General features: G+C 45.5%; 1 protein-coding gene and 1 non-coding gene across 3 annotated transcripts in view; one reads left to right on the top strand and one right to left on the bottom strand.

Annotated features, from left to right (window-relative positions):
* LOC119465198 (TNF receptor-associated factor 6-like) overlaps window positions 1-7409 on the top strand; it is a 204389-nt gene extending 196980 nt beyond the window's left edge. The window contains exons 1-2 of one of the 2 annotated variants that reach the window (XM_037725995.2): window positions 1090-1448; window positions 6064-7409. In XM_037725995.2, the coding sequence (XP_037581923.1) occupies window positions 1164-1448; window positions 6064-7296 (1518 nt within the window). In that variant the 5' untranslated portion in view covers window positions 1090-1163 and the 3' untranslated portion in view covers window positions 7297-7409. Of the gene's footprint in view, window positions 1-1089; window positions 1449-6063 lie in introns of those variants that run through there. The other variant, XM_049655548.1, reaches the window with a different exon arrangement.
* Window positions 7410-25390: 17981 nt separating this feature from the next.
* Window positions 25391-25490, bottom strand: LOC119465427 (U6 spliceosomal RNA). Its single transcript, XR_005194863.1, has one exon. It is a non-coding gene; the product is annotated as a U6 spliceosomal RNA (small nuclear RNA).
* Window positions 25491-25813: the final 323 nt, after the last annotated feature.

The raw sequence follows: 25813 nt of genomic DNA, 5'->3' as shown, positions 1-25813 counted from the left end.
CCGCACAAAGAGCGATGGAACGAAAAATGTTTGGCCTAACGTTAATAGGCAGGAAGATAGCTGTGTGGATCAGAGAGCAAACGATGATAGCCCAGATTCTAGTTGACATTACGATGAAAAATGGGGCTGGACAGTCCATGTAATGTGTATAATGGATGACCGGTGGACCATTAGGGTTACAGAATGGATACCAGGCAGCAGAAAGCTAGGTGCGATGATAAAGTTAGGAAAGTTGCACGCGCAAGTTGGAATCAGCTAGCTCAAGAAAGGGTTAAGTGGAGATCGCAGGGAGAGGCCTTCGTCCTGTAGTGGCCATAAATATAGGCTGATGATGATTATGATGATGATGATTTTAAATTAAAAACAATTTATGGTCAAACGCTCACCTCGGAATCTATGTGCAGCGAAGGTTGCGTGGAGCGGGTAATCTAATGGTTATAAATGGGCCCAGTTCATTCCTGCGTCTTGGGCGTCAATAAAACTGGAGCGCGCGCATGCGCTTTCACGCACACGCGCTAAGCACTAGGACACACGCGGTGACCGTCTTTAAAGAACAACTTGGCGTTCGTGCGATAGATGTATACGTGCGATTGTGGCCTAATGGCTGTACTTTCGAAGAAAAATATTGTGGCCTAATGAATAGAACATAGGGTTGCTTTCCTTGGCGAGAGAGGTGCGATACCACCATTCGGGCAAATAATCAAATTTTATTTTGTGCGAGCTATTCGCAATCAGCAGCAGCACCCAGCAGCCACGGTCAGAAAAGTTCGAAAACGTTCGGAAAGAACGCTTCGCTTTAAAATATTCAGACGGTCTTTACAATACTTTTTTTTTCTTCGTCCAATGGTTACTTCATTTGGCAGTCGAGCCCCCAATGTAGGCTGCCCCTTGACGTTTAGTTTCAATGTTCGGGATCTTCACAATGCGCTCACCCGAAAAACGCGATAACATTGTCGGTCACTACATTGACGCAGGTAGGCGAGTAGATAATTTCCAGACTGATGTATGCCGATTCGCGAGCGGCGCCTTGAACAATCGGGAAATGGCCGTAGCATTATCAGACTGACAGTAGCCTTGGCAACAGCTGAGACGGCAGAGCGCTCGCAGCGTTTCCGTAGAACCGTCGGACTGGCGTTTGCCTGTCGACGTATAAGCAGTTCGCTATGGCTTCGCAAGGACAGTGGTACACGCTGTGCGGTTTCAGCCAGGAACTTGACTGGCGACCTTTGCACTTTGTCGAGCGTATTCCTGCACACAGGATATGCGACGCGTGTGGAGTGCTGCCCAGAGTGGCCGTTTTTCTATCTTGTCGACACGTGCTGTGCAAAACTTGCTACGAGCAGTGCGCACTCGTCGACGGGCGCGCCTGTCCACTCGACGGTGACCAGTTTCTTGAAGAAGAGGCGGAATGGAGGGACTTTCCTTTGGAGAACCTGCTCAAGCGGAAGGTGGGATAACGCGAGGAAAAGCATGCGTGTAATAATGTTACACAGATCAATTTCTCAAAGTTTATTGAGTATACTCAAAAGCAAAATTGGCATGCGTTGTTAGAAATAGGTGTGATTTGCTCTCAGATAGTAGGAATCAGGTGTAAGCTACAAGAAAGATGGAAATATTACATAGCAATTAAGTGACATTTCATGCTGAAAGCTTCAAGAAAAGGAAATAGTTCGACGCGATATTCGGTACGTATCTGATGTTACTTTGAACTGGCTATAATTCTAGGTTACGCTTACTACTGACTGAACATTATGTACCTTGTGCACAATGAGAAACGTTCAGCGTAGCAAGTAGTGCTTATATTGCAGCACTACTTTATGAATTGTTTTATCCTACTATCCTTACTCGCACTCTTTAATGAGGTATGCTCTTGTTTCGTTTACTTCGCGGAGGCAAGACGTATTTTTCTTAGTTTATTTTGTTTTTTCCCTGTCGCTCTTGTGCTAGAACCTTTTTTCTGGAATTGGTCGTTTGCGGCGAAGGATGCTAGTCTGTATTACGAATTAGGTCATTGTTGCAAATGCGGATGAACTGGAAATGAAAGGAGGCGTTGTAGATGTTTTTAAATTGTTCGCATATAAATTTGCGAATACTCTACTAAAACAGGGCGGTGAATGCCACGTTGTGCCGACAGTATTCAGCTGTCGATATTGTCAGTCGACCCTTACGCAATAGGGGGCGTATGCACAGAACGCCTTGGCGTGTGTCGGCCAGGAGGCGCCAACTATGTATGCCTCCCACTGGCTGCGTCAAACGGGTTACAGATTACGTCAGGCCTGCAGTCATTGCCAATTACTCTCCTGACTATGGCTGTTCTAAAAGTAAAACACAAACACAACAAAAGTGGCAGTGACATCCGGCCCTCCGCTTTACTTTCCCCCGACGGTCCTCCGTCTCTACGCTTAGCCGGCCGCTCCCCGGTTGGCCGCCGCGACTGCTCAGCCGCGCTATTCGAGCGTCGCTACGCGGAGTGCTGGCTTCTACGCGTGATTCCTGCACCCTGCCAGCGACTGGAAACCAATCAGAAACCTGAGTGTAATTCTCATTAATGTTTCGAAAACTCACGAACCAGCCAACACACGCACCGCCCTAGAGCAGGGCCTGGCGTCACAAGAGCTTGTGCATCTCCGGCTTTACAAACAACTTCCACATCTGCAGCGCAGCCTTCTGGATCATTTTAGGGTGGCTTCTTTTCTTACCTGTGAAGAACGAAATTTCAGAAAAAAAAAAGTCATATACTCAAGGCTGGTAGCGTGTGCTAGAATTCGTGACGATGGGGCATCGTTGCAAGCTCTCTGCTTGCCTTCACACAGAGCAATAAATCAACCCGTGCATTTCGTTGGTAACAAACCTGCTTTTTTTCGATCGTGTACGTCAGGGTAGGTGGGCACTTATATTCGGCCCCTCTGTAGTGAACTTGGAATGGTACTTTCTTCCCATCAAATACGATGAGCACGGAGTCCGTCTTGCCCAGTCTTCGTGCTTGAAATATGTAGCGGTTTCGGTCTTTCACTAATCTGTTCTTGATACACACTTTGTATGTTGTGTATGACTCCATTGACTGTGTCGTCCGGTGAAGTGGCATATGCGGTTGCAGCGTATTGCTTTCCTTCAATTTCTAAAGATGTAAGCTTGCACCATTTCTCGGCGTTTTGCATAATTTGGGCGCCGTTGATAACAATGTAGCCTGCTATGTCCGTTTTGTACGTGTCTTCTTCTGTGTCGTTTATCCGCAGTCCTGTTGGAGCGTGTATTGCGTCTCTGATCGGGGCTTCTCCAACCTTGGCGGCGTTGAGACCATCCTATGGCGGATGACGATCTTTGTGATAGTCCGGTAGTTTGGGCATTCTTGGTCTATCGGTGATATGCAGTTGTTCTAACTAAAGCCCCTATATTTATAAAAGTAGCGCCATTCTTAGATCTTGCCGCCACCGCGCTCACCCCGGCGCTTCCTCCTCGCCCTCTCCTAGCCGCCTCCTGTCGCCCCAGCCTCCTCCGCTCCCCCATTGGCCAATCCGTGTCACGTGGAAGTTCGCGTCGCGCTTTTGTATATTTTTTTCTTTCCAGCGCGCTCCGACTGCCATTCTCGGGCCTGTGCGACGAAAGTGCTGTACGCACAAACGGATCAAACGTGTTAGGGACAAGAACTTCGTTGTGATGGCATGCTGCTGCGCCTTAAGTTGCCGCAACCGACAAGGCGAGGGCAAAAGGCTTTTTTTGTTTACCATCCGGCGTGCGCAAACGCTTGTTGCACACTTGATATTTGCGCCGTCTCGCATCGTCGCGTTGCTACTTCCAAAACGGCATTATTAAGACCAGTTACTCACTGACGAAGCAAAATCGCGCCTCAATAAAGTCTCCGCAGGGCGCGATCGAAGTTTTCCTCGGATTTCCTCTGGTAGCGCGTTAGCTGTCGTCTGCCACGGCAGGCCCGACGCAGGCGGCGCCACTGTCGATATCGCGCCTCGATCGCGCTGGTCGCGCCGAGCGCGATAGTGGAACGGAGGAGGAGGGAAGTGGATGGCGCTACTTTTATAAATATAGGGGCTTTAGTTCTAACCGTTGCATTCCTCTCGCAGAGTCTTGCGTCGGCTAGCTTGCTTGTTGCTGCCATCGATGCTTATTCTTGTTGTTGTGACTAGTCAGCCATCCAGATTCTTCATTGCAATGCTCAGGTGCAATTTCTATTAATTCCACCTCCACCACCTCCATTGTTCCAGCAGACTGACTCGTTAGGTCTCGACGATAGGCCTAGGCTCCCGTTGTTGCGTTCACGCTTTGCTCACCCCAGCGGCGGCGACGTCGACGGCGGCAGCTGCTACTCCTCGGGCAGCTGCGCAACTGCTTAGCAGGCGGGCACTCTCTTCGTTAGGGTGAACGAGATAGTGGTATGGCGTTGTAGGAATTCTTCAAATGAAGTGACTTGTCGAGCTCTGAATCCGATGTTGGCAATCTTACCGCAGAGCTGATAACTTCCTGAAGAACTCTTCCGTAACGGTAGGGTACACGGAGTAATACGTTTGCAGGCACAGCCTCGAAAATCTAGAGCCCATTCCAGCTGCGTTGCTCTCTCTCTTATCTAGCACTGAAGCCCGATACCGTAACCTTTACGCCTCGGGCGCCCTTCACCCATAATGGTGTGCCTCAAAATAGAACCGTCGTCTTGACCTGTTCAATCCCGGAAAATAGTTCGCATTATTTACCACGTCATCGTAAGTAAAATGTGGGCCGATCCCGAAGAGAGTGCAGCAAAAGAAATTCAGTCCAATGCTCCTCCTACTCCTCTGAAGGGACGAGCGACGGATAAACTGCGGTGTGCAGTGACTCCGCCCCTATCTCACCCCGAACTCGCCCAGGAAGTCTGTGTTTCAGCGATTTCAAGTGGAGGCCTCTTTTTTAATTCCACCATCAGTGGAATGTGGCTGCCCCCTCGATCAAGAATTGAACCCTTCATCACTTCTCAACCGCAGATTGCCCTAGTCACTCAGCCACCACCACCACAGGGTCGAGTAATTGTCGTAGCCCCCCGCAAAGGAGTTCAGCGGCAAGCCAGCAGCTTGACAGGAGGGTAATTTTTAAGCACATGCCGACCGAAATGTCACTGCGTGGAGACAATGATGTTGAGAGATAACTTTGATTAAAGGTATTCTCCCAGTCAAAATAATTGTCGTAATAGGAAGCAAATTGTTTTAGGGCGAATTGAATCTGAAACCGTGCTTGCTGTGAACGTCCGTTACCATCATTTTTGTTCGCAACATTATCTTCATCCTTCGTTGTTCTTTGTGTGTGTGGAAAAACATGGCTATAATGCTTTTAGGTAATATAGGGTACACCAAACTGCTCCCAACGGGAGCAGTTATGTGTAAACTATTTAGACTAAATGCATTAACGCAATGGTTATATATATTTTCTTATCTTCAGATGCCCCGGCGCCCAACTTGAGCCGCACCGGTGCGGCGCGCAGCCGTAGAAGCGACACCGCACCAGACGAAGCAGTGATGTGGCAGGAGCGGTCACTAAGCTGCGCGGCAGTGGCGGCGTGAATGTTTAGCTTCACTTTCAAACTGTTTCTTTTCGCCATATAAATAATATCTTGCAAGAGCAAGTCTTCTCGCTAGCAGGGTAGTGCCTTAGCGAAGTAGTGCTCTCCCGTAGGAGCACTATTTCGCTAAGGCACATCTGCAAATATGTCTTTTCGTGCTAAGTCGATCTAGGCAACATTTTGAATAATAGACACAGTTTGAAGGTGCAACTTAGTGTTTTAGCAAATAGATGAGTACTGTATAGCATGTCCCGTCTAACTTTATGCAAGCTGTTCAACGAAAAAAAGAAGTATTTCGAGATGGTGCCACATACAATTAAAAATCCTACCATGCTTTGTCGTCAGTGTTCTCACGACTAAACACTATTGGTCTTGAGATCGTATCGTGCAACGTTTTCTTTAAGTGTTCTTATTTTTCATTAAGCACCTTGGCTAACGTGAGCTGGTATATGCTGTATATATATATATCTTCGTCTAATATGCGAGATTGCTCGACATGCTTGTTTTTTTTTTCGTTTCAGGTAAAATGTTGGAATGCAGAAAATGGCTGCGACATGGTTTTAGCTGCATCAGAGCAAATCAAGCATTTTTGCGAAGACTGTGACCACCACTCTTCGTCGTGTTCCAAATGTTCAAAGATCGTGCTTCGTAGAGATATGTGCGCGCATCTACAGAGCAAATGCAGAGATTATGCGCTGTCTGCGATGTCCCGGTCTCCACAAACTACCGATAGTGAGAGCAAGGCAATGATCATGGCTCTGAATGCAAACATGGACATGCGAGTAGGTGAAATGAAAGACAGGCTAGACCAAGTTATTAGCGATAATAACAGCCACAGTGACTGCCTCAACGAGATTTCACATTGCATGAACTCGATGAAAGAAATGCTAGTACAGATATCAAGTAGAACAATTGAGAACGTTGCATCTCAAACCCCAGCTAGGATATCCTGCTCTGAAGCAATCCAGGAAACTTTGATCGGACTAATGAAGAAGCTGCAGGAGCTTGCACAGGCTACAAGCAATTCAAATAAAGCACAGATGAAGGCTTTAAGAGACACGAAGCGAGCCGTAGAACAACTGAAAGAAAATACAGCAATCACGCTGCAAGCGGAATTGCGGGAACGTTCGGTGGCTGACAGCGCTGCACTCAAGAAAGTTTCCGACAAGCTGGAGACCTTTGGAAACCTGATGCAGGATTCTATGAGGATAATCTGTAGAAATTTGGCAGAAAGTGCTGGTAAGATTGGTGATGGAAAGGATGGTGCAACAAAGCAGAAAGAACTGGCCCTAAACACTATCAATATTAGGCGATACGAGTTTTTTGTAAAGGGATTGAAAGCAATCAAAAACAGCGCACATTCAACAGGCTGTCGTAATTACAAGTGTGAAAATATGTACATTTCTGGCTATCACTTGTCCCCAGGAGTTTCCCTAAGAAAACATGGGAAGCATGTGTTATTGCATACTTTAATACAGCTACACAAGGGAGTGATCGACGAATTTCTCCCGTGGCCTTTCAATAAGAACATTCAGTTGACCGTCAAACATCCATCGAGAGAGAAGCAGTTCCAGTTAATAGTGCAAGCTGGAGATTCACTCCAGCACTTTGGAAGACCCGAAGAGTCAAGTAACCGAGCCGTGTGTTTAGTAAGCAGTTCATTCAGCTTCGATGATCTTGAGCGTGAAGGATACGTCGCGGACGACAACATTCAGATAGTGTGGGAGCTTGTTCCGGAAGACTTCCCCAAATAATATTGACGAGCGCTTTACGTATTTTCTGAAACAGTTAAGCTGTTAAAACTGTTCGGAATACATGTCGCTCTTTCACGTACCTTTGTTGATAAATAAAGCTTGCTGCTTTGCTGTATATGATACTTGATTTATACATACAAATCGAATCGATAACTCATTGGTAGCGATCGTTGACTCTAAAGTAGCCCCGTATCTTTGGATGTTTTTTCCCAAGGAAGTCCGTTGTAGACGAGTCGCAGTTGGGAATAATACCACAATGTAACCTCACTCTCTCCATGAATGCCTACATGTTACTCACACAATAGCGAAATCGCTACAAGCCTCAAGAACCTGCTTTCGTTGCAGCAGAACAATTCTATGTCGTCCCGCAGGGGCGTCTGCGTAAGCAGGCGTTTGGTGTGTTGCGACACCACGTACCCGAGCACATGAGGGTTGGACCCTCAGCGTATAGCTGTGCGCGGCTTAGCCGTGTCCGGGGAAAAGGGGATCCTGGGGGTTGAGCCAATGCTGAGTGCTTGGACCTTTATGGCCCCTCGGCGGAGGCAACACACCTCTTTGGCCTCTGCTTCACGTAGACGGCACCCCTGGGCTGACCCACCCAGGGGAAATCGGCTACTTGCCTTTTCCTATCCCCCTCTCCGATCTATTTCTTCTCTATTTTTCTGTCCTCACTGTCCTGTCACCTGTTCTCTTCTGTTATTTACTCACTTTTCATAGGCGGCTTGGGTTAACCTTGTGTGGGTGCCCTCTCTTGGGTTTATATATAAGGTTATAGCGGCAATGTACGGCTGGCGCCGGCATCCTTACACGTGAAGTGCTGCAGCGTCCCCTTGTTGGACTCCGTGGTGGGTGGCTGCCATTGCTGCCGAAGCACACCAAATTGTTATGGGAACGCCCGCTTTTCCTCGGCTTCTTGATCGTCTCCCTCAGAAGAGGGGACGCACCGGTGAGATTTTGAATTTGTTCACCCGGCCTAAAGACATTTTTCCACGATATCAAGTACTACATAGTGAAAGAGCTGAAAGACTAGCGAGAACCATATCCCCATTTGTAGTTGTGAAAACCTTGACCAACACGCTAGGCCCTGGCTACAAAGTCACCAAAATGCCAAGCGGGGACCTTCTGCTTGAGCTACGTGATAAGGAGCAGCACAACAGACTCGGCAAGCTTGTTACTTTTGGTGATGTCCCAGTTACCATTTGACAGCATCGGTCCATGAACACAGTACGGGGGGTAGTATCTGAAGCAGACCTCATCAACCTATCGGAAATCGAGTTGTTGGAAGGTTGGAAGGAGCAAAACGTCACGAATGTGCAGCGCATCGTTATGAGACGGGACAACAAAGAAATTCCCACGAAACACCTGATACCTTTGAATTAAGCATCTTGCCACAAACATTGAAACAGGCTACTCAAAGATAGCAGTAAGGCCATATATCCCAAATCCTAGGCGCTGCTACCAATGCCAAAGATTCGGCCATGGTTCGCAGAGCTGGCGTGGTCGACTCACCTGTGCCAAGTGTGGATTACAAGGTCATGCCTGACAGCTGCGAGGCCACACCTCACTGCGTTAACTGCGATGGTGACCATCCAGCGTACTCGCGGTCTTGTCCAAGCTGGAAAAAAGAAAAAGAAATTCTAACACTGAAAGTCCATGAAAACATATCATTCAGGGAAGCACGCAAAAGGTGCTCACCATTCCACACGACCACTTATGATGATGCGGCGCGTCAAGGGGCAGCGTCGCAGCGGCTACTGCCACCTTCCCAGCCCACGCGCAGCGAGCTGTCGCTTGTGGCCCCTGCCCCCACGGTGGAAGGAGCTAAGTCTACTCCACCCAACCAGCAAACAGGCCCGGTTACCTCAGGGTTTCCGGCACCGCAACAGTCCTCGGTGGCAGCCTGCGCTACGCGTAGTGAACCCGCAGGCCCACCAGCAGCTCCCACAGCGGGTGCAGTCAAGGCTGCCTCATCCTCAAAGGCAGCCCCATCGACCTTCGGGCTGGTGGGCGCAAATGTCTCGTCCTTCGTGGAGAGACTTTCTCGCGAAACTTCTCGCTCGCAAGAGCGCGTGTCCCGCGCCTCACAAGAGGCAATGGACACTACATCCATCCCGACGGCGCACCAAATGCCTAAGGAGCGGCGAGGCTCCCTCGACCGCTTCAGAAAGGACAAATCCCGAGTTACGGGGCCTGGAAAGGGCTCTGTAATCTAAAGCAACATTTCCTTTTTTTAGTACACACAGCACCAATTTACTTTCATTATGGATGCACAAATCATACAATGGAACGTCAGAGGCCTTCTTAAAAACCTCGACGATGTCCAAGAACTTCTTTACCAACACAATCCAAAAGTGCTGTGTGTACAGGAAACACACTTAAAATCGAAACACACAAACTTTGTCCGACAGTATGTTACGTTTCGTAAAGATCGCGATGATGCTATCGCATCATCAGGCGGTGTTGCCATTGTAATCCACAAAAGCATAGCATGTCAACGTTTGCAGCTACAAATGCCCCTTGAAGCAGTAGCAGTTCGACTTGTTCTTCTAAGCAAACTCATCACCATCTGCTCACTTTACATACCCCCACATTACCACTTACATAAACATGAATTTCAGTCCTTTATAGACGAATTGCCAGAACCCTATCTTGTTCTTGGTGATTTCAATGCACACAGCAGTCTGTGGGGCGACTCTCGTATCGATGCACGAGTTCGTCTTGTTGATCAATTTCTTTTCTCCTCTGGCGCGTGTCTCCTGAACAAGAAGGAACCTACATTTTACTGTCTCGCAAACAGAACATTTTCTTCTATTGATTTTAGCATAGCTTCCCCGTCTCTATTATGTGAACTTAAATGGGAAGTTACCAAAAATCCTTACGGGAGCGATCACTTCCCAATACTACTTCGAACAACCAAAACTGAGCCTTCACAACAAGCCCCTCGATGGAAGATTGATACAGCCGATTGGGAGAAATTTCGAACTCTTACTAGTAGTATCTCCTGGGCCAACATGTCTTCGTTAGGAATTGATGCTGCTGTGGAATATTTTACTTCCTTCATAATTGATGCCGCTTCTAAATGCATATCCGAAATAAGTGGTGCGGCATGCAAACGTCCCATGGTGGAACGACGAATGTAGGAACGTTCGTAGGAAACAGAACAAAGCGTGGGGCTTGCTACGCGACTCTCCTACTGCGGAGAATCTTATAAATTTTAAGAAGATAAAGTCACAAGGCAGGAGAACGCGCCGACAGGCCAGGAGAGAGAGTTGGCAGAAGTTCTTATCAGGTATACACTCGTATACAGATGAGGCCAAAGTCTGGAACAGGGTTAACAAGGTGAGAGGACGACAAAAATATTCACTCCCTTTGGTAAACACACAGAGCGACAGCTTGGAAGACCAAGCGAACCATCTGGGTGCACATTTTGAACATGTGTCCAGTTCATCGCACTATTCTCCAGAATTCTCCAAAAGAGCACCGGGAACGAGCCTTATAACTTACCTTTCTCTTTAGCAGAGCTTTATGCATCACTCGCCTGTTGCAACCAATCTGCCCCAGGCTCTGACCACATAATTTATGGAATGTTGAAGAACCTGCCTCTGAAACGAAGAAAACCCTTGTCTGTCTGTATAACTCTATATGGACTTCCGGCGAGATCCCCTCTGCCTGGAAAGAGGCCATAGTGATCCCTATCCTGAAGCAGGGGAAGGATCCATCGTCTGTATCGAGTTATCGGCCGATAGCGCTAACAAGCTGTCTCTGCAAAGTCTTCGAAAAAATGTTAAACCGTCGCCTATTACATTTCCTAGAATCAAACAAACTGCTTGACCCATACCAGTGCGGCTTTCGCGAGGGTCGATCCACCACTGACCATTTGACACGTATTGAGGCGCAGATACGAGAAGCTTTTGTTCACAAACAGTTCTTCCTGTCTGTATTCTTAGACATGGAAGAGGCCTATGACACCACATGGCGGTTTGGCATACTGAGAGACCTCTCCCACTTTGGTATACATGGTAATATGTTAAATGTGATTGAGAGTTATCTGCTGAATCGCACATTCCGTGTTCGAGTTGGCAATGTTTTATCACGACCTTTTGTGCAGGACACTGGTGTACCCCAAGGAGGCGTGCTCAGTTGCACACTCTTTATCGTTAAAATGAACACGCTTCGTGCTTCGTTACCACCAGCTATTTTTTATTCCATCTACGTTGACGATGTACATAGGCTATACAGGGTATAGGCTTCAAGTCCTGTAACCTCGCAGTGTGCGAGAGACAGGTACAGCAGGGGCTGAACAAAGTGTCCAAGTGGGCAGACAAAAACGGGTTCAAGGTAAACCCCCACAAAAATTCTTGTGTTCTTTTCACCAGGAAGAAAGGTCTCGTTGCAGATCCCACTATCAAAATGTATGGACAACAAATACCTATAAACAAAGAGCACAAATTCTTAGGAATCATACTTGACTCGAAGCTTACTTTCATTAACCACATAAAACATCTCAAGGCGAAATGCCTAAAAACAATGAACTTACTGAAAACTCTATCTCACACATAGTGAGGCAGCGACAGGAAGTGTTTACTGAATCTTCACAAGAGCCTCATTCGGTCACGTTTGGACTATGGTGCCGTAGTATATTGACACGTATACATGTTTATCTTTCACCGGTGGCCGCTTTCCACCGGCCAACAAATGTTAAACGTTATCGCTCGGCGCAGGACGCGCCTGTATCGGAAGTTTCTAGAACGTTATCGCTGCTTCTTTTCGTTGCCTCTTATCACCGACGCTTATGTTATCTGATTGTGTGACCGACACGAATTGTCTAGAACTTTCTGGAAGACACGCGGGCATCAGGGATTAATCTGGAACCTTCGATGACTCAGGTATAAAAGCCGACGCGTCTCGCCCCTGATCAGATTTTCGACGATCGCCGACTGTGTTCGCCGCTATCGTTGTGCTTTGAGTGTAGCTTGCTTTTCTGGGGCACAGGTTCGCCCAATAAACAACCAGTTTCGTCATACACAGTTTTGCGACTGTTTTCTCTACCGTCAACACTACGTGACAATATCACTCCGCCGCCCCGAGCGCGCTAAAAATGCTAGATCCTGTCCATGATCTAGGTATCCGCCTGGCCACTGGCGCATTCAGAACAAGCCCCGTCGAAAGTTTATACGTAGAATCAAATGAGTGGTCACTCCATCTCCAGAGAACATACATCAGCTTCACCTATTTTCTCAAAGTACACTCCGATCGTGAACATCCTTGTTCTGGAACCCTGAATGATTTGAAGTGTGCAACGCTTTTCTATAATCGACCTTCTATGAGGCGGCCTTTCTCACTGCGTGTAAGAGAACTTAGCCAAGAGATGGATGTCCCACTTCTAGAACATCGCCTAATGCCTCCAGCTAAGCTGTCACCGCTATGGGAGTGGCAGGTGATAGAATGTGATCTTTCCTTTGTAGAGGTCACAAAGCACGCTCCCGAGCTCGAAATTGCAATGCATTTCCGCGAACTTCAATCGAAGTACTCGTGTTCGGATTTCTACACCGACGCATCCAAGTCCCATGCTGACGTATCTTACGCCGCTGTTGGCCCCTCTTTTTCTAAATCTGACGTATTGAACCCCCTAACAAGTATCTTCACAGCAGAAGCCTACGCAGTACTGTCTGCGGTGAAACATATAAAGAAATTAAAACTAGAAAAAGCAATAATATTCACAGACTCGTTAAGACTTCTAAAAGCGCTAACATCTTTACAAAAGCATGGGAATCCTGTTTTTATTGAGCTATACTCACTCTCGTGTAACATTTACCTATCTCATAGACATGTAATATTATGCTGGGTTCCCGGCCATAGAGGAATCGAGGGTAATGTGCTTGCCGACGAAATCGCCAAATCAACAGCATCGCAAGGTATTGGTCTTCCCGCTGCTGTCCCTGCTACAGATCTGAAGCCTTTCCTACGAAACAAACTGCGAAGCCACTGGCAACGCTTGTGGGACGCCGAAGCAAATAATAAGCTCCACTTGATCAAGCCACAGGTAGGGTTTTGGCCCTGTACAACTAAAACACGACGAACTGATGTCCCATTCTGTAGTCTCAGAATAGGACAGACATATGGTACTCACTATTTTCTTTTGAATGGAAATTATCCTCCAACCTGTGGTAGATGTGGCGAGAGGCTCACCGTCCTCCACGTCCTCCTGGAGTGTCGGCAATCCGAAAGAGAAAGAAACATTTCCCGCTAGTGTATCGCTATTGTGTGTCCCTTTCTATCCCGCTATGTTTCTCTGTAAAGAACCACTTTTTAGCACCAACGCAGTCCTCGCATTCTTGAAAGATGTGCTACATGTTATTAGCCCAATAGGTTCGGAGCGCATCCTCTCTCCGGAGGATATTGCAGCGATAGTTTTTTATAGTACATGCCTCCAGGCCCTTGTGTTTTAAGGGCTCTGTTTAGGCACTTGTGCTTCTGGCCAATCCTGACATCTTTAATATTTTCCAAGTCGTATCATTCCTTCGCCATGCATTGTTCATGCTCATAATACACATAATTAGTCATTGCCATAATCTTATTAGGTATAGATTTTACGCACTTTACAGCGACTGTTTTTAGGCCCCTTTACAGCCACGCCACATCTACTGTTCATGTAATTCACTGTTCATGTACCACTAAGAAGTCATTACCATCGTCTTGGCGCTCTTTGGCCACATCTGGCCCTTGCGTCAATAAACCAAAATAATCATCAATTCTATGTCGGGTAAATATTGTTTTTCTTTACCGCAATATGCTATCCGCCGAAGCCATTCTCATACCTTTTTGTAAATTGTTTCCAGGCAGCCTAAGTTTTTTTCATTCACAAAGAGCAACAACCTCGAAAGTGTACGTATAATGCCATTCATACTTACATTGTAAGACCAAAAGAATTGGCAAAATTGCTGGCTTTATATAACCAATGAAATCAATGCTAAATGAATTTCAAAAATAAAACTGTAGAGTGTCTTTTTAATTTTTATTTATGTTTTATATTTAAAGATGGCCCTAGGCCTATTTGGGGAAGTGGGCAAGGGGAAGGGAGTAAGTGTGTAACATTGCGGAAGACTATAGAATATATATGACGACGAAGTCTGCCTTACCATGAACGCAAAGTGTACTCGCCATTGTTTTTCTATTTAGGCCTCCTTGGAATGCGGCCGTCTCTCATTCCAATAAAAAGCTGAACCCTTGGCCACGAATTCAGCAGGAGATTGTCATAGTCACTGAGCCACTAGAGCAGGTCTTGGGAAATTACCATTGTAGTGCTGGTAAGAGTTGAACGGTAAGGCCACGATTTCACAGCAGGTTAAATTGAAAGCAAATTATGACCGAAATTATATCGCGTGGTGGTAAAATTCTTGTTAGAAAACTGATTAGAGGTACTCTTCGAGTCCAAAATATTCTCCTAACAAGACGAACATTGTTTAAAGTCACTTAAGTAAAACCCCGACCCTCTGTTTACTTTTGCTTCTAGCAGTTTCGTCCGCATCGTCAACATCTGCCTTCCTTGATTTCTTTTTTCTTTCTGAATATTTCTATTTGCCTTGCCATATGATGAGTATCTTGCAAGAGCCTTGTATCAGGGCCGTAAGTCTAACAGCTTTTCGTCGCTAACAATTTGTTTCCCTCTCCTTCAGTGTACAACTACGCTAAGGAGCATCTTCAAATATTTACAGGCTAAGTCGTCCTAGATGAAGCTTTGGACAGTGTTTGAAATCATAAAATAATGCATTACGAATCCACTGGCTCTACGTAATATATGCACCTCTGGGTAATACAGTAGATTGCTCAAAATATTTGTTTTATGGTGATAGCAATTATATGGGCACTCCAAGCGCATTTCTCTTTAGTAGCACGTATTGAGCAACAGAAAGCTGTATCGGGAGTTTTTCATGTTGCTCTCCAATTTTCTCATTAACACTTTGATAATTAGGACATTACTTCTGGAGTTAGATAATTAATTACGGTTAACTAATTAAATCTCAGTTACTAAAAAAATACTGGCGGCTACTCCACTGCACTGGAAATATTATGCACTAGGTTTGCTTCGTGTAAGGCCGTTCCTCTTTTTTGAAATCCTGCTGCGTGATAACTGGGACACCCTGTATAGGCGTGCGAGTCGGTAAAATGAACGACAGGCTAGACAAGGTTATTTGCGATAACTACCAAATTGACTGTTGAAATGAGATGTCACATTGCGCAAACTCGGTCAAAGAAACGCTGCTACAGATATTAATGGGAGGTAGAGCATTTGAGAACGGTTCACAAACTGCAGCTAGCTATCCTGCTCTAAAGCAAAGCAAAAACGTTTGATTGGTAACTGTGGAAAGCTGCGGGAGCTTGCAGAAACTGCAAGATTCAAATCGCACAAGAAAACATGAGGTGAGCTGTAAAACAACTGAAAGAAATTATAGCAAAATTGCTGCAAGCCGAATTAAAGGAACGGCTGGTCGCTGACCCTAATTCTTAATTCATTTTCTTCTTGGAGGAAGGACAAGAGGGCAATGCAAAGATAAAATTTATAATACTTAACTGAACTCGGCAACACAGTTGAACCCTCACGTCCTGAGGAAGCTCGCATTCCACTAACAAGCAGTGGGCGTCTATTATCAGACGCAAGACAGGCATTGCACTTTGCGGTGAAGTGGTAGGAGGAAACTATGCCGAGCATAGCGCAGGGGCCAAATTCGGGTATCGATATCTTGCTTAAAACATAATTCAAAATGTGAAATTGACGGAAATCGAATCCCAAGCAACAGGCCTATCTAATGCACTTTGTCTTATATTGTTACGCGGAAATCGTGCGAAAATCGTAGAGTCAAGTGGACCAAAACCAAAATGTTTGTATGCTCTGCATGTTATTTCCGAAAATTGGCGCCTAATTAATTTTAGTGTGATAAAGTGTTCTCGGGAAATCTAGCGAAACAATCAGAATAAACAAATCAGGCGTACTTTTGCAAGGAAAAATTGTCTATTTGGTAGATTTTTGTCAGAGTTCGAGACTCATATGGAATCCTTTTCTGACCGAAGTTGCGAATAAGCACGGATGGAATACCAATGCCTTTACGTTCAGCAGACGAAGTTGAGGAACGTTACGCAATGGCTTTGAATGCACGTCACAAGGCTAGAAAAGCTTTTCTGCCCAAAATATATTAGGAAATACCTTTTAGCACGGTAGTAAATGGCCATGGATTCTTACACCAATATCTGAGATAGTCGAGGGATAAGTCTGGGGCATTTGACGTAGAATGACCCTATCGCTACAAAAAATAAGAAAAAAAATTCTGCGGGTTTAGGTGCCAGAATCACGATCTCCATACGGAGCACTCAGTAGTGGGGTACTTCGGGTCAATTGCGACCACCTGGGGTTCTTTAACGAGCCCACAATGCACGGTGCACGATCGCTTTTGCGTTCAACAACCGTCAAAATGTGGCAGCCGTCATCGAGTTCAAGCCCGCGACCTCGATCAAGCTCAGCTGCCCAATGCCGCAGCCACTGCTCTAGGCAAGAGGCATTTGAAATACGCTTTTACATTCGAAAACAGTACAAAAAATGCATTTGCTTTTCTTTTTAACCGATACCTTACCTTACTCATTATTTTAATACACTGCCTGAAAAATTGACAAAGTTGACAGTCAGTATAGCCTACGCTAAAGCGGGTGAAGGCGAAAGCCTGCACGCTCAGGAGAAATTAAATTACTTTGACATTCTTTGAATTGCTCTGACATTAGCATTCGATTGCGTTGTTACTTCATGTTGCTCGTTTTCTCTTGTATTCTTTTCCGCTGTAGGTTTAGGTAGGTAATCCGCCGAAGACGTACTTTCCATCACGCCGCACAGCGCGTTCAGTTGGACGAGACAGACTGAAGCACGCTGCCTCCGTGCCGCGTTTTATTCATGGCGCCACGTCATCGCACGAGAGAGAGAGAGAGAGAGAGATTCAACTTTTATTGGTGCCAGCAATTCACGAGGACGCACGCAGCCTCCCTCCGCCAGGGAGACGGCCGAGATCCCCTCGGTCTCAGCGGCTGCCTCGGCTAGCTGGATGGCCCAGACCTGGTCTTCTGGTCTGAGCTGAGCAGCAGGGTCTCCCACTGCTGCCGGTTTTTGAATTTTGCGACCCTTGAAAGGAGCCGCCTTCGAGCATGCCCATAGAATACATCATCGCACGAGTTTTTACAGCGAAGCTGTATATGTCTAGGTTCTCGCGGATCGCTTCCGTGGACAAATCGACGCATAGAACAACAATTTTATCGGTTTTATGTATAAAGTGTCTTAGCACAGAGGCCAGAACCGATGTTAGCTTAAAGATTATGAGGTAATTTTAAAGTGATTCACAACAATGTCATAAAAAATAAGATTGCCCACAGTGGTTAATGGATATGCAGACTATACATATTACCTTGAGGAAGGACTGACTCTTTTCAAGGAAGCTTTTAACGCGTCGACAAAATTGCATCCACACTAGCCTGCTGCGCGCCGGCTGTGCTCCGTGGCTCCGGAGTGGATGGCGGATTAATAAAACTTCACTGTGTGCACGCCAGTGTATATGCCTCGTTTTCTTCTGACGTCGACATCGCTCTAGCGACGTTATGAACAGTTGTAATTGGGTCTTGCTATGGTCAGGACGCGCGTAGTCCGTACAGAAGAAGCAGAACGTCCATTTAAAGAGCGCCGGTGTGAGCAACAGCGTGACTCGGCACGAAGGCGACGGAAGCCGCTATAGCCGAACGCGTGTCGTCCGAAGGATCCGTTACGTTGGATAGACGCCTGTGACTGATGAAGAACAACACCGTGCCCGTGAGAATCGCCTTCGCGAACAGAAGCGGGAGTGGGCGCGAAGGCATAGTCAACCAATTGCAGTATGTCACAGAGACCACAAAGCAATGGTTACCATGGTAACAAAGTAAAGAGAAAAAAAACACAATGACAACAAAGTTATGTGTATTATTTATTCAATCAATATAGTAGTTAACCATATATAACTCAATATAGTTCTTGACCCGCCCTGGTTGCTCACTGGCTATAGGTGTTGGGTTGCTATAGGTGCATTCACACGACCGGACGGAGGAGGAAATTTCGCCGCAGATGGAATATCACGTGACACGCGCGTCATCAAAACGTGCCACCCTCACGTAGTCCGGCCTCCTCCGCTCGCGGTCCGGATTGAAAATACTCGCCGGTATTTCCATCCGTTCGTCTGGTGGCCGTCTGACCTAAATTCAGTGTAGTCAGCTTCAAATCTGTCAACATTGGACGGATTAGCGTGGCTACGATGGAGTCTTGTCAGCTTGAGGCCACGTGTGTTCTTGTTGTGCATCAGTGACCGCATGTACTTTTGTTGTGCCGCGGGAAAAGCGAGTCATGGTTGCGCGCGCATTTCTATTTACTCAGGCCGCGTAGCCTGCGTGACCTCAACATGAGTGATTTGCACAAGAAAACGCCAAGTGAGGAGGCAACCGCCACATCTTTGGCTCTTGTTGAGGGATTCACAGCGCTATGGAATATAAAGCACGCCATTATGCAAACGCGCAGCTGCAAAGCGTTGGAGTCGAGAGTAAGCACGCGGATTCCGCAAACGGCGCTCCGACTGTGGGAATGCGACCTAAGCCGCTATTCTGGACATTCCGCCATTTTCTTCGAGGCGTGACGTAGGCGCGACGCTTACAAAATGGCGCTGATGGCCCCGTTTTGCTTTCGTAACGTGACGCAAGTTTGACGTTTCGCCTAAGAAACTGTAATGTAGCCATTGAACCTAGCGTGGTTGATAAAGCAAAACAGTTTTCCTCCCCAGTAAAAATAAAGCAGCTAGCTCAAAGCGCACGATTATTCCATCAAAATCGTTTCTCGCTTCCGTCGTCTGCATGCGCGCAGGCTGTCGTCTGCTTCATTAGCTAGGATGCGTGTCCTCGGGAAACTGAATGAGTCATCGTATATTGGCGCCCACGCGCTTGCTTTCTACCTTGAGACAACATACGCGACCTGCCAGTGATGATCAGCGCACGCTCTAGGCCGCGTTATCGCTATCTCGTGAACCGCAAGTGACTCCGCCCGACTCGTCTGGCTGAGAAGCGGCCGAATATCATCGATAGCGTTGCGCGCGCCACAGATATCCGCTTGAGCGACGCAAGCGCCGGCACTGCCATCTCTTGTGCACTTCGCTGCTTACTCGCACAGCGAGAGGAAACTTCAAGGCGCCGTCTTGCGTACATTTCTTTTTATAAATTAAAAAGTCATCGTTGTCATAGCCTTTGATGACGCGAAAAGTCATTAATATTGATTACAATACAAACGCAATAGTGAAAAGTGCAAAAAGTCGCAGAAAGTTTGCTAGTTTCAAGCAATATTATTTCAAATAAACGTGTTTTTAATAAAAATGATAGTGCAAAACACAAATGCCAACACCACCCGAGAGTGATGCAAATGCTATGAGCACGCGTTGTGAACAAAAGATTTTCATCGCCCCAAATGACAGGGAAAATGCGGCGATACGCATGCCTTTCCACTGTCATTGCATGTGGCCGCTCATTACCATAATTCGCGTGGCTCGTCGCACCACAAATTATGGCGGAAAATCTCTGCAATGGCGGCCGAGCGCAACGTCACGCAACGTCAAATTGACGTTTACGAAACAGCCCTTCCTGTGACGCTCTTCACAGGATATTCCTTCAGCCAATCAGCAAGCTGACATGCCGGCTATCTTGGAACGCCACTACATATTCGCGAAATTGCAGATGCATTGCACGAGCTTCTGCACGCTACCGTCCACTTTCTTTTTAAGCGCTAAAGTCGCAATAGAGGTGCCAAGGACCACAAAAAAGTATTAGTCGATAAAGTTTGCAGCTCCACGTCACGTTTCATCATTCTGACGAAAACGCAAAATTGCATTTAGCAAAACTTCCGTTTCCCGGCACAAATTTCAAAACACGTGACCTCCGGACAGCCAATGAGACAGCCAAGATGGCGGATAATGGCGGCCGTGCAGCCGCCATGCGTGTCCAGAATAGAGCCCCTAATTCGGCTGCGCCGGATGCAAGAGACCACGTGACTGTTTGGCCTGCGGAGAAGGCGGGATTTGGCCCTCGCATGTGTATCCACCTTAAACAGAGGTCACGAGATCAAATGCCGTCCACCACGGCCGCATTTCGATGGGGACGAAAGGCGAAAACACCCGTGTACTTTGATCTGGGTGCACGTTAAAGAGCCCCAGGTAGTCGAAATTATTCCCCCACTACGGCGGGCCTCATAATCAGATCAATGTATCTGCACGTAAAACCCCATATTTTAAAAAATGTAGTTGTCAACAAGTACAACTTTGCTGGTATTCGATCATCGCATAGTGGCAGGGCTCTGAATTTTTTCCGTGACGCGCCTAACCGAATGTTAGGTATGAATGGTCGCGGCAAACAGGATAGACACGTAATGCACATTTGATACACTTTTCTCACCTTCGATTAACGTAAATTCACATTTGATTCACATTAAGCCACTTCCTTTAATCCAGCTTTTGATTCCCGTAGTTTACCTAAATTCACATTTAACACTTAAAACATTAATGCACATTTAAACGCAACACGTCTAATCCCTATTGTGCCATTAACTGCATTACTTCTCCTATTTCACCTTTCGATTCACGTAATTTACCTTAGATTCACATTCAACACGTAAACCGCTTAATTCAGATTTTAGCATATCACTTCTAATAACTTACCATGCCATTTAACGTGTCTGGGACGTCACTTGAATTCTTGCTCCAAAACGCCGGACGGGCGTCGGATTTTTCGACCCGTGAGACATCCAATTAAGGCATTCGCCTTAAAAGGAAATTGTACGGGACAAACGCCCACCGTGGAATCAAAATGAATCGAAGCTTGCGTTAAGCGTTGAATCAAATGATGTAAGTTTTCCTAGTTTATTCCTGCATCTTTGGCGTGAAGGAAACTATCGCGCTTGAGCTTGTTTTGTCACACACACGTACTAAGCATTAGAACACACGCGGTGATTGTGCTCAGTAAGTTGACGTTCATGGGACAGATGTATATCTGCGATTGTACCATAATTGTTGTACTTTAGAAGAAAAATATTGTGGCCTAATGAATAGAATAATGGGCTACTTTACTTGGAGACTGTGATTCGGTCCCACCATCGGGCAAATAATTCAAATTTTACTTTAGGCGTGAGCGATTCGCAAGTCAGCAGGAGCACCTAGCAGCTACGGTCAGTAAAGTCCGAAAGGATTTCGAAAGGACGCTTTAAAAATATTCACACACTCTTTACAAAATTTATTAGTCGCGCTTCCGTCGGAGGCTGCCTCCTGACGTCTCAGGAAATTGTTTTTCCGCAGCGTTTGGTTTCAACGTTGGCGACATTTACAATGCGGCCATGCAAAAATGGTGATAAAATTGTCGGCAACAACACGGACGGGGGCAGCCAGGAGAGCAGATATCGAGGCTGGTCCATGCCGATTTGCGAGCGGCGCCGCAAACAATCGGGAGCTGGGCGCAGCGTTATCAGACTGATAGCAGCCTTGCCAACAGCAGAGGGGACAGAGCGCTGGCAACGTTTAGAAGTTTGCGCAGAACCGTCAACGCCACATTTGCCAGTCGACGAAAGCGCCGTTCGTCATGGCTTCGCAAGGCAAGCGCTACACCATAGAGAAAAATATTCAACAAGAGGGGACACTCGGCAAAAAGCACGTCACCATACGTCACGCTATAGTATTTATGCCGAACGTTAGCCGCCGCGAGCACCGAAAAAAAAGAAAGTGAAATTAAGTTAACAGACAGTGATTTATTTTTTAAACTCTTTCCCGCGAAAACTAAAACATTCTGCGTATAATGAACCTAAACTTTGCGAGTCATTTTTCTTCCCTTACCTACACTGTAAAAAAAAAAAAATGTCTCAGTTTACGGCAAAAGTTGAAGGTAAAACATTGCTGGGCACTTTTCCGTAAATGAACAACGGTGTCTTCCGTTTAACGGACACCTTGTAATTTTTTTCCGTCGTTGTGAAAGCAGCAAATTTCCGTTATTTAAAAAAAAGAATGGAGGGTTTCGTTAAGCGGATTCACCGTAAATTTTGTCCGTGTATTTGAAAACAGCAAATTTCCGTTATTTAAAAGAAACAACGGAGGGTTTCGTTTAGCGGATTCACCGTAAAATTCTCTCCGTTTATTTGAAAACAGCACATTTTCGTTAAGAAAGAAACAACGGAGGGTTTCGTAAAACGAATGCTCCGTAAAATCTTCTCCGTTGTATCAAATTATGAAAAACGGAGGATTTCGTTCATTCAATTTTCAGTGTTTGCGACTGCTGCATGCACGCATTTTTTTATACAAATGGAGCGTTATATCTCACAAATACGCCATAAAATGTCAATTTGAGTATTACAATAAAGCTTTTAAGTCTGTATGCCACTTCAGATGGTGCAACACACAATAATTACAGGATAATTGTGTACACAACTGTAGAAATAGTACATAACTCTACGTGTGTGATCTGTCTTATACACTATTTGAAGTTACACTGATACAGTGCTCATGTATTCTGCATGCATAAACCATTTCTGGTGTTTCATGCCAAGTAAAGAAGTAGCCACTACTTCCTGCACCTCTGAACATAAATTGAATGCATTTATTGACACATTGCAGTTTCAAGCTTGAGCATGTCCGCTTTTGGCATGCCTGTAAAAGAAATGAAAGACGGCAACTGATCAAAACACTTAGACCGCTACAATGTACATCCTTAGTAAAAAATATAATGCCTACCGAGCATGCGTACATGGCCGATGTTTTTCATCACTGCTGCACAACATAAGAAAACAGCAGTAGCTCCATGTTTCACTGCTTTGGTGCACAAAGAACAGAAATCTTAACAGAAATTTCATAACGGGCTCATATGCATTAAAATCAATGTGTACAGGGAAAATCAGACGAACTAAGCAGAAAAACTAAATCAGTGTCGATTGAAAAGATTACTTGAAAACCCTACTTTCCCTAATCTCATGACAGGTTAATAAAATTAGGGCAAAACCTTCCTTTTATTTTATTTCACACTGAAACCCCAGCACCTGTATGTTAGTGTGACGTTTTGGATTGCAATTTCCCTTGTATTTCGGCCATTCTGGCACATTATAAATTCTCGAATACTGCTGAGCTCAGTCTTTAGATCTTGCAGAATACAATACAATTTAAATGTAGACTACCTTTACCAAATAAAAATTAATTAGGCACAAGAAAATGTCATAAAACCCATACATTTCTTGCCTTACCAAGCCACTTTGGTAAGAGCTGTTTTTTGTGTTGTTTTTTTCTTTTAATATGGCAATACAGCAAAGCTTATTCTTCTCTTTACTAACCCTTTAGTTTTATATAAGCAGCCTCAGTCCCTCTATCCACTGCAGTGTTCATTTATATAATAACATAAATGCAAATCATGGGAAAATCCAAGATGGTTTTAGATTAAACATATTTAACACAGGATTCAGCATGTGTTGCTGGACAGGGTTAATTGGAGGCAGCTAGGAGAGACCTTTGTCTAGCAGTGGACATAAACAGATCGTGATGACAGGAGGGGTAGTGAATTTCGTGACACCACTGTGCAGCTAAATTAACTGAAGCAAACAAAGTAATTTTGTCTTCATATATGCCCATCCTGAGAATTACCAAAATGCTTTTATGCGCTGACATTCTCCAACTGTAACAGAAGTATGTTTTGTTTACAGTCCCACATGTACTAACAATCTTCATCATGTAAATGTTGCTGAATAAAAGGCATATTATCACAAGTCAGCAATGAACAAATCTCTTCCCACTTTTCTTCTGTCCCAGCCTTGGTTATCAACCACTGGCATGTTCAAACTAAGGCTTATTAAGATATCATTGGGTTCAACACTCCAGAATAACACGGTGTGTCATGAGAAATGGGGTAATGAAGGGCTCTGACTTTATTTTCACCACCTTGTGTTTTTTTAACATGCAGATAAACCTAAGTACACGAGCATTTATTCATTCTTTGCATATAAGAATATGGCTGCCTAGGAACCGAATTCTTGACCTAGTCTGCAGCAAAATGCAATAGCCACTGTGGCAAATCAAGGGGGTTATTGTGTGAGAGTCCACCTAGTCGACTGTTTATTTCGCACACCGCCGTTTGGCTGGAGCTGAACAAGCAAAAATGAAACAGGTGCCATCAGCCTGTCTCCTCTTCACTCAAACTGGTTCAGCCAATCAGCGGCGGCTGAAATGGACAGTCAACTAGGGGGACCCTTACAGAATAACCCCTTGGTGCGATGTTAAACAGACTATACAAATTAACAATAAAAATGGAGTATGAAGCAACAATCAAAATAATATTCAGCCAAAATGGCAAGGTATCGGTAAACTCTGAAGGGCACATACTCACAGGTTCACTGCATCATTCACAGCTTCTGCGCGAGTCTCAAAACCTTCGTGTCCACATTCGTGCGAGACTTCTTTGCACCTTGGCATCTGCTGCCCTTGGATGGATTGATGTCAAATATCCGCCTGTAAAGTAAATAGACACGTCTGACACAAATTCTCATTGTGAACAGCATTCTTGGCATTGTCAGATTACTTTTCTTTCTGGCTATCTAACAAAAAATATGGGTCAATCCCAAAGATAGTGCAGCCTAAAATTGTAGACCGGTCTTGCAGGTAGTGCAGTTTAACAATGCAGTCTTAACCAAGATCACGGTGCTCTTTAAATAAAAAGAAATCCTCCAAAATTTGTGACGCTAGGTAGAATAGAACCTCTGCCACACAGGTCAGGTTCTCAAAACTGTACTTGCTCCGGTGACCAATTTTGCAAATCGGGCTCCACTTTCAATGCGTATATGTGACGCCACATGCGTTATAAAACGGAGAAACCTTTTGTGCCACCTCACACTGCCCTGTTTCCTGCATTGAGTTCACATTGCTCTACGGCTTCATCTCGCACAAGAAATTCCAGCTTGTTGTACAATATATTCATTTTAAGAATGTTATTCGTATACCGGGATAGTCATCATAGATGTGTTCTGCCCAATTTTTTTTCTAAGTAGAGGCATCAGTTTAGAAAGCATTCATACTTCAACTGCAGGGGCCATGCTAATCTTCTGTATCATTCCAATTTTAGTATATGTACTTTGGAAGTGCTGGCAGTCCTACATACCTGCGAGGCCGCAAGTACAGCAGTTGCCTGGATTTGACTTTGGTATCACGATGCTTCAGCTCGCAAGTACAGTGGTTTTCAGACATAGAAACGCAAGGAAGTGACCATATTCCCACTTACTTGAAGATAAGGGGGCTGAACAATTCTTCCTCATCGAATGCAGTACAACATATCGATTGGACTAAATTTAAGTTACATATGGAAAATGCATGCAGAGAAGACCTGGGCCATAGCCTAGAGGATACCATCTCAGAGGCAATGAGAGAAGCATCATGCCTCCTAACGTTGACAGCGAACCGTTCCCAAT

The sequence above is a fragment of the Dermacentor silvarum genome, chromosome 9, assembly GCF_013339745.2.
Source record: "Dermacentor silvarum isolate Dsil-2018 chromosome 9, BIME_Dsil_1.4, whole genome shotgun sequence".
In the NCBI taxonomy this organism is placed as follows: Eukaryota; Metazoa; Arthropoda; class Arachnida; order Ixodida; family Ixodidae; genus Dermacentor; species Dermacentor silvarum.
Note: the sequence above shows the minus strand (reverse complement) of the source record. Positions and strands in the feature narration are given on the sequence as shown.